The following is a 12,862-nucleotide window of genomic DNA, read 5'->3' on the forward strand; positions in this document are numbered from 1 at the left end:
GTCTCTATTATTACTCATCTAATGGGTTTTTATTACCTTCTATCTCTCTTCATTTTAACAGCGAATATCACCCGCACATATATTAAAACTCCCTCGCAACGCACCCGGCTATGCCAAGACAGAGCTAGACATCTTCTATTAACCCCTGGCCACACTGCATGGGCATTTTCAATTAACTCTAGAGTTTTGTTAATGAATGGAGACCAGACTGTCATGATATCCAATTATGAAGACCCGGTTTTACTTTGAGAAAGTTATAATTTAGAAAACAATCAAACAACTCTTCCCCGTGTCCGCTGCGTAATATTATCACCAGGAGCACTTCGCAATGATTAAGCACTTTCTCCGGGTTGTTTGATGGTTTTCGCCGCTCCGACGTTGCAGCGAAATACGGGCGGTGCTTTGCGGGAGAACAGGAGAGCGCCGTTCTTCCGGCTAATTGGAGAAGGAATATCCCCGAAGTTAGTTTCCGCTCCTTGTGCCATCTGACAATTTGGGAGACGCAGGGTCAACTTTCCTGTTGGGGGGTGGGGGGAGGGGCGAGAAGACAGAAAGACGAGCGACACTACACAGTGCTTCCAGTCCTCATTATCCTGGCACTATTAAACCAGGGAATGTCAACACAAACGGCGCGACATGATTTTGATAAAATGATGCACAGTACAAATTTTGGATAGCATTCTTGTGGACAATTCTAATGTAAATATTCCCGCCTTTGCTTTCCTTTGAAAAGGCTGTTTTTTTTCCCCGCAGCTTTAAGTTCCCCACTAACATCAAGCATTCTTGGGCTTTGTCATGCCGGTTTAACTAAACCCCATTTCAGAAGACGGAGCGCATTTTCCTTTTTGATATTATGTAAATTACTTGACTCCGTATTTTAAGTCTTTGTTTGTATCTTCCTCAATACAGATAAGAGCACTTCCAAACACACACAGCACGGAATAATAAGGGAGTTTGGGAAACTCGCTTTTCTGCAACGACGGAATTGACAAACTAGCTCTGTACGATTGAAATGAAGCATGAATCTGCATTTTCAGTTCCCAAGTCATGGTTACAGATAAATATCCTATGCCATGTTCAGTCTCTAATTATTGACACCAACCCAATAGTCCCAGTTAATGAGGTAATTGTGATATAAATGGAGATTAATAAACCCCTTTAGACTGACCAGTGATTCTGTGATCGGACGGTAATTCCTTTCACAGAAAGGAAATCTGGGGAGCTGGGGATATTGTGTTAACTATGCGAACAGAATTAACTCCACTATCAATTATGTGTTATTAATATCTATACCTCAATCAAAGTAGTTCAGTTATCCGGTGCATTCTCCAGTGCTGGCATTTCTGGGCAGAATTCTGACTTTAAACAATAAAACAAATAGACTCTCACAGCCCCCGCCTCGATGTGTTGAATGTGAGTTATTGAAGGGGGAGGTGAAATAACCAGCTCGGAGCTCTATTCATTTGAGAAAGCATCGCGGGCCAGTAACTATTAGGACGAGCTATTCTTTAGACTCCCATCAAAATTAATCATTGGGACTTAATTTTAAGCGCAGACAAGTTGCTGTTAATTTAGTGCAGCGTGTATGAGATGTAATGAAAAGCGAGGTGCTAGCCATCTCTCCTGGGGCCCATTAATCACTGGGCTGCGACGGTCGGGGTTGATTACAATTTGCAAAAAAATTCATTAAAAGCCATGGCGATTGACAATTTTTATCTCTCCCTGCGATCTGACTCATTAGGCAGCCAAATTAAAGCGCTGATGATGGCAATGGTGACAGCGATCAAATGCCTAGTTGTTTATCTTGTACTCGCTACATCCTGTCGTGTATCGTTTATTTGGGGTCAGGGTCAGCCACAATACAACACTGTCACTGTCGCCACTAACATTTTGGAGGGAGGTGGAGCTGGGGGAGGGGTGCAGAGACGACTTTGTTTTTTTGTGGTAGGAGGGAATTAGATGATATGTGGCCAGGGTAAATTATCTGCCATCAATCGTTTTGACCTTCTGTAAGGGTTGATTTAGTTACAGGGGGCATCAGGAACACCGGCGGATCTTTGCCAACTGTTCGCCGGAGTTTTTTGTACGTCCTTTATAAAATCGATTTGTAGATTATATTTTCTCTGCAAAAAAAAGTGAAACAGGATGAACTTCCCGAGGGGGTTATTTACATCGGCACAGTTCCAACACTCGTTCCCCCTCGTTCACCAGCTCTTGTGAACGGAATTCTCAGTGAGAAGCAATCCTTAAACTGCATTGGTAATCGCCCTAACGTGGCTTCATCCACGCAACTGGCAGTTTATTTTTAAACTCTCATTATATCTTTTTTCCCCATCCAAATAGCCAGCAGGCTAAACTCTTGTGACAATTCGCCCAGCTTGTCATGAAATTCCCAGCTGTTGTACACAACGATGAGATTTTAAATTATAAGGATTGTTACAACTGGCTCTCATTCTCAATTAGTCTTATTTTAATGCTGTTCCGAATGTTTCTCTGACAAATCGCACCGATTTTAGTTTGGGGATTAAATCCGTACAGATCGGGCCCATTGGCGAATACTTGGGTCTTTTAAAAGTATCTTAGATCTTATTTATTCGGTCACAGAAAGCTAGATGTTTTCGGGGAAGTAGTTAAAGGTGCCGATAGAATGGATTTTGGAATTATTTTCTTATTAATTATAGATTATGTATTAATCAGTATAATCCCTTCAAAATAGTTCAGCAACCGGAGTGTTCTCAAGTCTTGACACTCATTTGCATCTTTGCAGAGTTTGTTCTGTAAATTTAAATATTACATTCGTACTGCTCTTGTAGTTAAGTAACTTAAAGCGGGTAGAGGTTTGTTGTTACCGGGCAGTAAATTCACACCCATATCAGATCGATTTGATAGCCAGCACATTAACAACCCGTGATTCCGGCGAAACTTTCTGATTGTCCGGAGATCAGTAAAGTCCGCTCTCCCGAGTCGGGGCGTTCACATTTCTTTTTTTTAATTTCAGCTTCAAAATTTCACTTTAAATCAGTATCTCACTACAATGTACCAGATTACCACTCCCCCCACCGCACCCTTCACTTTACCAAAGAATATACCTCGAGTGTTTAACCTTTAGTCACGCAAAACTTAGCAAGCGCTGATTGATTTTTTTTTATGGAACCAACGCTCGGTTTTATTCACAAAGCATTTTTGTACGTTTTTGGGAGAATTTTCATCATTTATAAGAAATTTGCTACAATTATTTTCCAAAAAGAAAACGTAAAATAAATTAACAACATCATTTCATATAGTCACACTCGTCTTTTTTTTTCTCCTTTAAAAATGAACTGCAATTTCAAAAGCGAATTACGCCGAAAAAAATATATATTAACAAAAAGATCTATCACAACGACCGTGTCCTCATGAACATTTAAAAATGACATTAAATAGCAATATTTCACGGAATTTACCTTTTGGCATATGATGAAACAATGCAAAGTGGTCTAAACACCAATGGAAGATGGATTTAATGTGAATCTTAGTATCGCGGTCTCTTTCTCTCCTGGCATGTAGTCGTTCGCGATATTCCCAGTGCACACGTTTTGGTCCACGAAACAGTTAAATACCGTATAGAGTTGATGCATTTTCTCAGTTCTTATATACAAACAAAGCATAATTATTTATTTATAATAAATAGGGATCTGTCTGTTGTAAGTCTTGGGTTTTTTACCCAGGAAGTTAGTTTGTTTCTCTCTGTGTATATGTGCGTGTGTACGCGCGCTCTGCCCCTAGTCTCGCCTGGTTGGAAAGTTTTGTCTCAGGGTCTGGGCTGCTCCAGTTGCTGATGCTGGCTTCTGATCGCAAATCTACTGACGTGCACTGGGATTGGCACCACGATTTTGGGGTTCCTGGACGGTTCTCCCGACTTGGAGTTGGCGTTGCCCGCCTTCACCCGTTTCCACTTGGCCCTGCGGTTCTGAAACCAGATTTTGACCTGCACTTCGCTCAGTTTGAGGGCGTGAGCGATCTGAGATCTCTCGGTCAGCGAGAGATACTTCTTGCAGTGAAATTCCTTCTCCAGTTCCAGCAGCTGTTCGCTGGTGAAGGCTGTTCTCCTCCTCCGGTTCTTGCCTGTTGCAGTGTTTGTTGGGGTGGTAGTGTGGTGGCTGTGTTCCTCCAGGCCGACGCCGCTCTCCTCTCCCTTGTGAGCAGCCTGCGATGTGATGTTCTCATCAGAGCTATAATCGAGATCACTGTCCATGGAAAAACTCTCATCTTTGCTTTTGGGTTCTTCGTCCACCTTTGATTCTGCTTTTTCTTGTGTCCTGTTAGTCGTGACGGCACCTGGAGGGAAAGAGAGAGGGGGGAAAATACAACATAATTTGACATTTCAAACTTATCAATAATCTATGTGCCTAATTAGATTACAACTAATTATTTAAACTTAATTCTTTTCTCTAAACTTCAGAACACTGTTTTGTTATTCATCATTTTCACTTATCTTTTTAAAATGAAGAGCTATTTGCGATCACATTTTTCAAAAAATGTATCGGAATTAATTAAAGACACGCTGATAAAATGGTTCAGAATAACTGTTTGAATTTCTAGAGTTCGGGTCAATTCAAACACGCACTAGTTCATATGTTAATAACACGGCCCGAACTACAGTGAGGCAAGATGCAAAATTTCCAAAGGCTATTTATCCCGCATCTCCGTTTAATTTTGCAAATTCATCCGAGATAGCGTGTCCGCTCTCTTTCAACTGTAACTCGTGTTAGTGGCGCATAACAATGTGCAAGTTTTGTTTCAAAGCTCGCTGTTTCACCAGGACGGGAGAATGCAGTCGGCATGTTTTGTAATGCACCCGATTGAACTTATAATCAGTGGAACTCTGAATGCACGGAGGCTTTCTATCGTGGAGGCTGTTATTAATAAACGGCGACCGTGAACAATTCTGCGCTTTTGCCGGTGACAGTATTCTTTTACGCAACGATGATCTTACCTATAACTGCGTGCACGGCTTCGGACACCGGGAAAGACAGAGCCGGGGTGTCCTTACACAGAAACGCTTTGGTTTCTTCTCCATCCTGTTGCACCCCGCCTTCAGCCTTGTCCAGGGTCACCAGAGTCTGCATGAACTTCCTGGCCGGCTCCTGGTTGGGGGAAGACGGGAAGCTGCGGCTGCCTTCGCCCGTGCCCGGTAACGTGGCCATGAGGGTGGTGACGGCCATCCCCTGGCCCAGGCTGGTGCAGAAGCCGTTGGACAGAGAGCCGGTCAGGTTGCTCACTTGGTGGTGGTGAGGACTTGGCACGGCGTGGAGGTTGTGCTGCAGAGAAGGCTGTGGAAGGGCTGGTGGGGGCAGGACAACCGGTCTGTAGGGCATAAACATAGGGTAGCCGGTGTAGACGAAGTGACCGGGACTGGGCTGAGGACTGGTGCCTATCAGGGAGTCTATGCTGAAGGCGGTGCCGGTTCCCAATGGTCGCTGCATCACAGTCAACGGGCTGAAGTCGGCGCACATACAAGCGAAGGGTGCCCAGATGCGGCGAGGCTAGTCAAGAAGGACGGGCAAGAGCTGAGCAAGTCCAAGGTGCAAAGGCTCAAGTCAGTAGCCCGATGGTCCGAGGCTCCGATTTCCCCTGGATATCATCGCTCTCCGGGATCCGGGGGCTCCTTCAAGATCCGAGTGTGAAATAGGCTCTGGTTGGGGGGGGTTTCGCAGCCAGGGGTCACATCCATCAAAGCTTCAAATTACGCTCCGCTTTTTCTCATTCACATTTTCCTGAAACTTGCAACGTTTGTCTGTCACGTGGGACAGCATTGCCCCTGATGATTGGTCGAGATGGAGGAGAGGGGGCGTGATCTCTCCGCGGTCCCACCCAGCGTAGCAACCCTTCGGTACTGCATTTATTGTACGATATTCCACTTGTTCCCTCCCCGCAACACTTTTTTAATGTCTCTGTACCGTTAACGAAAACCGGGGCCTTTAGACAGAAAATGCAAACACTTAATTGCACTGAAAACTTTAATGCTACAGTAAGTGCACTATTAGGGATCTGAGGCAGACCACTCGTCCCATCTCTGCGTGGCAGCTCTTTGAAACATATTTCTACTGAAAGCTCCTTTTCACCAGTATCCCAGAACATACTGTATTGGCGTTTATATTCATTTTCAGCAGATCCATAACGTATTGTTTTTATAGGATCTTGTACTCTTCCCAACAATTGATGTGATTTCAGAGTGAATCTATGCCGAAAGTGACGGGGAGATTTAACCACCGTCTCAGTACAAACTTCTACAGTTACACAGTCCTTGTGGCAAATGTGTTGCGTCCCGACATCCTTTCCATCAAAATATACACACGTTCTTGGAGGAATGAAAGGCTGGGAGAATGGTGCCGACAGCATCTCAGGAATTGTAGTTTAAAGCGCGAAAGTGTTTAGGCCTCCAGAGCGGATTGCAACTACAACTCCCGTCATGCCCTGTAATGGAAGCGCATGCGGTTTACGTAAACTCGCGAGCAGGTTCCAGATTGGGATTGATTCAGTGCTAATCCAATTGCTTCAACAACTGCAAAAAACTATTTAATCCATTAAGTAGTTGTGCGGTATGACATGTGTCCAAGCTAAGCAATTCGAAAGCATAAACTCCTTTAAACACACACACACACGATTTGCAGTAATTTTGAGTTAAATGGACAATAACCATACATTAATGGGAATGAATTATACCATTCAGTCTATGTGTTGAACGGGTTTGAGTCTTTTAGACATGGCTGTGTCACCCCATCACCTTCTGGCTCAGGGTACGTGAAGGATGGTGGCCCTCGTTCTCTTGTGTTTGGCTTGTCCGGGACTCGCTCACAGACAGTTTCGGTCCCCAAAACAACACAGAGAGGGACACAGGGGTGATCCAGCTGCTGGAGCCGGGTTTTGCATTTAGAGAGCGTCCTGCCTTATTACCCCGGTTATTTACAACCTGCCGCTCGCGATCATTGCAGCATTACCGCGGCTCTGTTTGCAGCCGTTTGGGGGGGGGGGGGAAATAAACGTGTTGGGATAATTGTATTTAGGGGCGAGGAGACCAATTGTCAGTCTGCAGAGCTGGAAGAGAAGAATTGGCCCAGTGTCCGGGAATATCGGGATTACAAAGAGCTTGTTGTGCGTGAAGTACAGGCATCAGACACACCAATTTGCGAGACGCGGCCCACTGAAGGTCTGAGTTAAACTTTTATTCATAGCGTTTTTAACTGAAAGATAGAAAAGACTCCATGTGGTTCTAAATCAGCCGCTGGCCAACTTTGAAATCAGTGCCCAGCAATTATGTAAACGAGTTATTCACCAACATGATTGCGTTAAATCGATACGGGCTGCTCTTTTACAATGCGAATCTCTCGAGGCTCCCAGAATAAGTAGGCATTTACTCCTGGATTAAAAAGTAAAACACACAACCCGACAAAAATGGTAAGAAATGAACGCCGGCTTTCATTTAGTTTTACACAACCCGATCCCGATTTAAAATCGTTAAAATAATAAACATGACAAAGAGAAGAATGCCCGAGTCCCGAGTCTTTCAGAAAAGAGAACCGACAGAAAGAATATGTGAAAGGTGAAGAAAAGTGGGCGTGATAATTAAAAAAAACGACCTGCTCTTTCGGCAAATCAAAAGCGAAAATACCGGAGAAATAAAGGACCAGTTAAGAGTGAAGATTAGAAATATATGGGTAGGACTTCGCTGAGTTTGGAAAAAATAGATACAGACTGTGACTTGGGAGGGAATTGGCTGAGAATCCCAAGATACACACTGTGGCATGGGGAGGGATTTGGCCGAGAAAACGAGCAGAGGGAAAGATTGTGAAGGATAGAGAACGGTCGGGCTGTCGGGGGGGGGGGGGGAAGGCAAACTCAGATATAAGAAAACGTCAGTTTAACTACCCCCTTTCCCGGCACACTGGCACCTTCAGCCTCTGGTGAATTTGGGAGAAAGACACCAATGAGTTCGGGCTATCAAACTCATTCAGCGCGAAATTCGATTTGATCACATTCCCTGAAACGTTGGTCAAAATGGGGGCATTTCTAAAATTCCATCTGTTCCATCACATGGTTATTGATTTCAGTCCTGCACTTTAAGAAATTTCACAGAGCCAGGAGCCTATTGAACTATGATTAACAAAGTAAACATTGGCGGCCAAATGAAACGGGAGATGAAATACCAGTCTCGGTCTAAAATATCAGAAAGTCAAAATGTCGGGAAAGTGCGTCTGTAAAATTGCAAAAGGTGGATAATCTTAAAATACAATATAGCCAAGAACGGCGATCGTTTAGTAATGAAACGGAGCCTCCCATTGAACACAACCTCAATGTATCGGCTCTCTTGGTAGAGCCCCTTTCTCCCGGCCGGCGATCCAGCGGGTGTGATCGAGGCACCAGGCCACTAATGATAGGGGTGGAGTCTCTCGGTAATTCAGATCACGGAGTGATCAGGCAGAATGGGAGAACGAGTCTGTCAAAGTGTGGGATTCAGGGGTTTGACAGTATACTTATGGCTTCTCATTATTTTGTCACTAACCATTCTTACAGGGGCTAGCTTGAAAAAAAACTCAAACTCATTTTCTCTCTCTGCCTCTCTTAGCCATCCCACCCTGTTCGGACAACGGCCCCCTCCCCAACTCTGGGAATTGTTTAATCTACAATCGGGCCTTTTATTTAATCAGTTCCTTTGGACGAGTCTTGCGTCGTTCGGGCGCATCAGCCGCAGAGCGCAGCACGGACCAAGTGTACATCCCTGCCGTTTGTATGCATTTTAAGTGACATCCAAAGGTTCCCTTCCGAACAGCGAGAAGAAATTGGGCAATCATATATAAGCAGAAATCATAATTTTTCTGTTTTCCCAGTCAGAAGGTCAATGGGACCTACGGGTTTGTGCCGGCTCTTTGAAACTATCCCTTCCTCCTCTCCCATTACTTATCCAAGTTGAGCTCCTGCAAGTTTTTACTGAATCTGCTGCCAATGCGTTTGTTAGGCCGACAAGGTCCTTAACTTGCTGCCTTTTTTGTCAATGAGGTTATCTGATCCAATGAATAATGTCGAATATCTCCGCCAACAAGGAATCGTGTTTATCAGAAATAAACGAACCGATTATCGGCGAAAGTTGTTGACGGATGTCAGTGATTCCGCGGAAAGACGAAGTGTTGTGGATGGGCAACAAGGTGCCTTTAGTGACGATACTGTCAACTGTGGTTTGGGATGAGGAGTGTTTGTATCGGTATAGGGAAGGGGAGAGGGTTAGGGGCAGGGCGGGGTGCGGTCTCGATGGTAAGAATGATAGGGAAGGGGGAAATCAAGAGATGTGCCCGACTGGCGGATGAACTCCGAAGAGATCAGATAGCGAGCCATCCTCTGCTCTAAAAGCCGCCTTGAATCTGCCACTGGGCATTATTTCTCTGCAAGGAATGCGATTTCCAGTCCCACCCACCCCCCCCATGACCTCTGAAGGACACCCCAAACTCGTCTCTGTTAAATTAAAAGCCAACTCATTGTTAAGATTACGGTTTTAATGTTATTTTATGAAATACAATTATTAAGGACACTTCGATGCGTTCCTTGGAGATTCATTGCGAACTGACCCATTCGCCTGTTTCAGGTCAATTAGAAAACGCAACAGTCGAACTAATTAGCGATCTCTGCCGATTGGGAGGAAGAAGTCATTAAATCGATTATTGCAAATCAGGCAGACTCGGATTTAAGTGAGAAATTGGCGCGATTACATGACAAACAAACCATAAAATAAGGGGTGAGGGAGCGCGAGATAAGAGAAAGAAACGGTTTCCGCGTGTTTTACTCGCTGTTTCCAACAATCGTCGGAGTCTGAGAGGCAGCGAGTGACAATCACTATAAAAGTTGTGAATTTGTCACCACAGAGCGAGACGGGCCACTTTATCTCACAGCGGGCCGGCAGCCTGGCGTTTCATGTGTCCAATGAAACCTTTAATCTGGGATTGAAATTGTGGGTTGCCTTTATCTAATTTCTACAGTTCATTGTTTTCGAAGATCAGAGCTATGCTAATCCCACAGACAGCTGTAAAGGGAGCAATCCTGGGGAATGCCGAGGGGAAGGAGACAGTGGGGTATCGCGATCCTTCCTGTTTAAACGTATAATGCAATGAAGAGAACGGTGCGTCACACACTTGTTCCAACACTACTTATCTTTTACAACAATTCGGCTTCCTTCTCCAAATATTTCTGGCCCACGATCTGATCTTTTCATAATCAAATCTACATTTCAGAGCATCGGAGACCCTTACCTTCATTGACGTAGAGGGATAGTATCTGGAAACAAAGCTACGCACTGATTACCCTAATGAAGGGCCTTGGCCCGAAACTTCCCCACCACAGATGCTGACTGACCTGCTGAGTTCCTCCAGCATTTTTATGTGTATTACTCTGGATTTCTAGCACCTGCAGAATCTCTTGTGTTCATATACTAATTATTATTATACTTTCAGGAATAAATTTTATTTTGAAACAGTAAGTAAAGATTCTTTAATACTTATTAACGTTTGAAGGACAAACCGCCGTAAAATGGTTCTTCTCTGTTGTACCGAGTGGGACATCACGTGAAAGTACAGAGACGTCTTAACAAAAAGGACAAGATGTTACTCTTAGATTTTTTTTCTGTTTAGATCACGACTTCAATACTTTACCGGTATTTATATGTGTGTGCTGTGTCTGTTGTATCTGGGGACAGATGTTACGAACAGATGTTCTGTCTGCACACACCAACTTTGCAGATGTTTTCTTCCTCGTGAGGAGTGTTTCTCAGTTTAACACACGGCATGGGCTCACCTACTCATTTAAAAGTCTTTAGTAATACGTGGCAGTAAATGACAAAGTTGTGCACGCTAACATTATAAAGGGAAAGATGCATCCGGTTTACAAACGACACTTGTTTAAAAAAAATCCCAAAGTTGTTAGAGTGGGCATTAAAATGTAACAAAGTTGCCCGGTACACTACGGCTACTGTGAATTCAACGCACTTAAACATCTGCAAAACATCTGTAAGAACCGGGCTGAGCTTTGATCAAACAAATTCCTAAACCGGCCGACCCCCTATAATCAGCGAATTGCAAAACAATTACATTTGTTATAGTCTGAAAGGACTCCGAGAAAACATGTCCTGCATTCAACTTTAAAGAGGGGGAATGAAACAAGGAGTGAAACCCACGCCAATCAGTCAACACGTCCCGTAAAGTTCAGTACGTGTCCATTTTGCCACAGAGCCCGTCTCGCTGAAATTTTGCAACTGATGCACACCATTTACGTTCCTTGTAAATATCACCGGCTTAGTTTTTTTTACACAAATGGACAGAGTGAATTTGGGAGGCGCTAGCGTGTTTAAAAACACGTGGCGATATTGTTGAATACAGTTACCACGAGCCTCAAACGCAATTGTCCCCTTCTGAAGTTGTCACCAGCCGCAGATCGCTTGGGCATTTGAATGGCCTTGGTCAACTCTTGCGAAACGAGTTCTATTTCCACAGGTTAAAGCATGCAATGAACTTTTCAGAGCCGATTTATACTACAGGTCGTTTCCCCACCCCTCAACCCCCTCCACCCTTTATCGCCTCTCCAGCCACCTACCTACCTGTTACTGCTAGCAGAGACTAGGATTGCAATTGGGTGGGTGGGGGGGTGAGGGTGAAAAGTTATAAAAAAGTCATCTGTTACCCCATATCCCACGGGCTCCCCCAACCCCGAAGGAGGGAGTGAGGAAAAGAATTATTACTATCAGAACCGTCCAGAGAGATTAAGCCCTAACACGGCAGTCTCCTTCATATATATACGTTTATAATACCTCATACATGTTCCATATTATATATATCATATATCGATGAGAGGTATTTAATTATATATATAGCGCACACTAATCTATCTGTCTATCGAATATAAATGATACCTCACGTCAATGGAAAATGGTGGCGTTTTCCCCTGATCCCTGACATCAGGGCTGTACTAGTGCCTCAACCCTTGCTGAATGTGGGAGAGTTGCGGAAAGATCCCATAGTAACAATAAAATGCAACTAGAAGAACGGATTGGAAATAAGGGAGAGGTTTTTATACGGGGCAAGGGAGCGAGTACAATGCCATTCTCAGAGGCTGTGGCTTTGGCGTGTGAAGGAGTTCCTGTGATAGCTGGGCGGACCCGCGTGTGGGGGAGATTCGGTCTGACGATTCAGTCTGAAATTCGGACTTCACCTTCAGACCAAGGGCAAAGAATGCAATATATCATGGGCTCCTGGCCTTTGTTTGAGGACATTGCTCAGGAATCAGTACAATGTGTAGGATGGGTTCATTGATTGCTTATCAGCTGCCGTCCGGTCCCTGCATTATTGCCGGGGAATGCTGGTCCACGCTTATAATCATACCCCTCCCCCACGTCCCCATCTCCCCACTGCCTCCATCTCCCAGCACCAAAGGCTATTGCCCCAATGGTTAGCAATACGTGGAGTGTTGCCTGTGCTCCCCCCACAACCACGCCGCCGCCACACTCTCGTCTAGATAGTCGATTTATATCACACGCGAATTAATTCAAGTTTTCTGCAGAATATAGTACAAACTCCCAAGTTGAGCATTACCTTTTTAAAAGCTGTGGCACAATCAGGCTGAGACATTTTAAATGCAGTGTTATTCAATTACATTTGACGGATTGAAACACATAGACTCGATATATTACCATGAAATGAGTCATGGGTCATTTAAAAAGTGAATTTAATCGCACAGTCATTAGACAAATAGTATACCAGACACTTTTGAAATTGTAAATCATTACCCCAAACGCATCAATATATGAACTGGAGTCTTAATGATTTATGATAACATTATAAAATGT

At 44.2% G+C, this 12,862-nt stretch overlaps 1 protein-coding gene across 1 annotated transcript; it reads right to left on the reverse strand.

Annotated features, from left to right (window-relative positions):
• Positions 1-3,202: 3,202 nt before the first annotated feature.
• On the reverse strand, positions 3,203-5,719 carry gbx2 (gastrulation brain homeobox 2). The gene is made up of 2 exons (XM_059967191.1): positions 4,976-5,719; positions 3,203-4,317 (listed from the first exon to the last, which is right to left on the reverse strand). The coding sequence occupies exons 1-2, from the start codon at positions 5,493-5,495 to the stop codon at positions 3,791-3,793; spliced, it is 1,047 nt and encodes a 348-aa protein (XP_059823174.1). The 5' UTR covers positions 5,496-5,719; the 3' UTR covers positions 3,203-3,790.
• Positions 5,720-12,862: the final 7,143 nt, after the last annotated feature.

Source organism: Hypanus sabinus, chromosome 4 (genome assembly GCF_030144855.1).
Source record: "Hypanus sabinus isolate sHypSab1 chromosome 4, sHypSab1.hap1, whole genome shotgun sequence".
NCBI lineage: Eukaryota > Metazoa > Chordata > Chondrichthyes > Myliobatiformes > Dasyatidae > Hypanus > Hypanus sabinus.

Excerpts from the sequence above, each read along its gene's own strand:
- gbx2 (XM_059967191.1), bottom strand. The coding sequence starts at position 5,495 with ATGTGCGCCGACTTCAGCCCGTTGACTGTGATGCAGCGACCATTGGGA. Across the intron at positions 4,318-4,975 it reads AGCCGTGCACGCAGTTATAG|GTGCCGTCACGACTAACAGG; the intron begins GTAAGATCATCG and ends CTTTCCCTCCAG.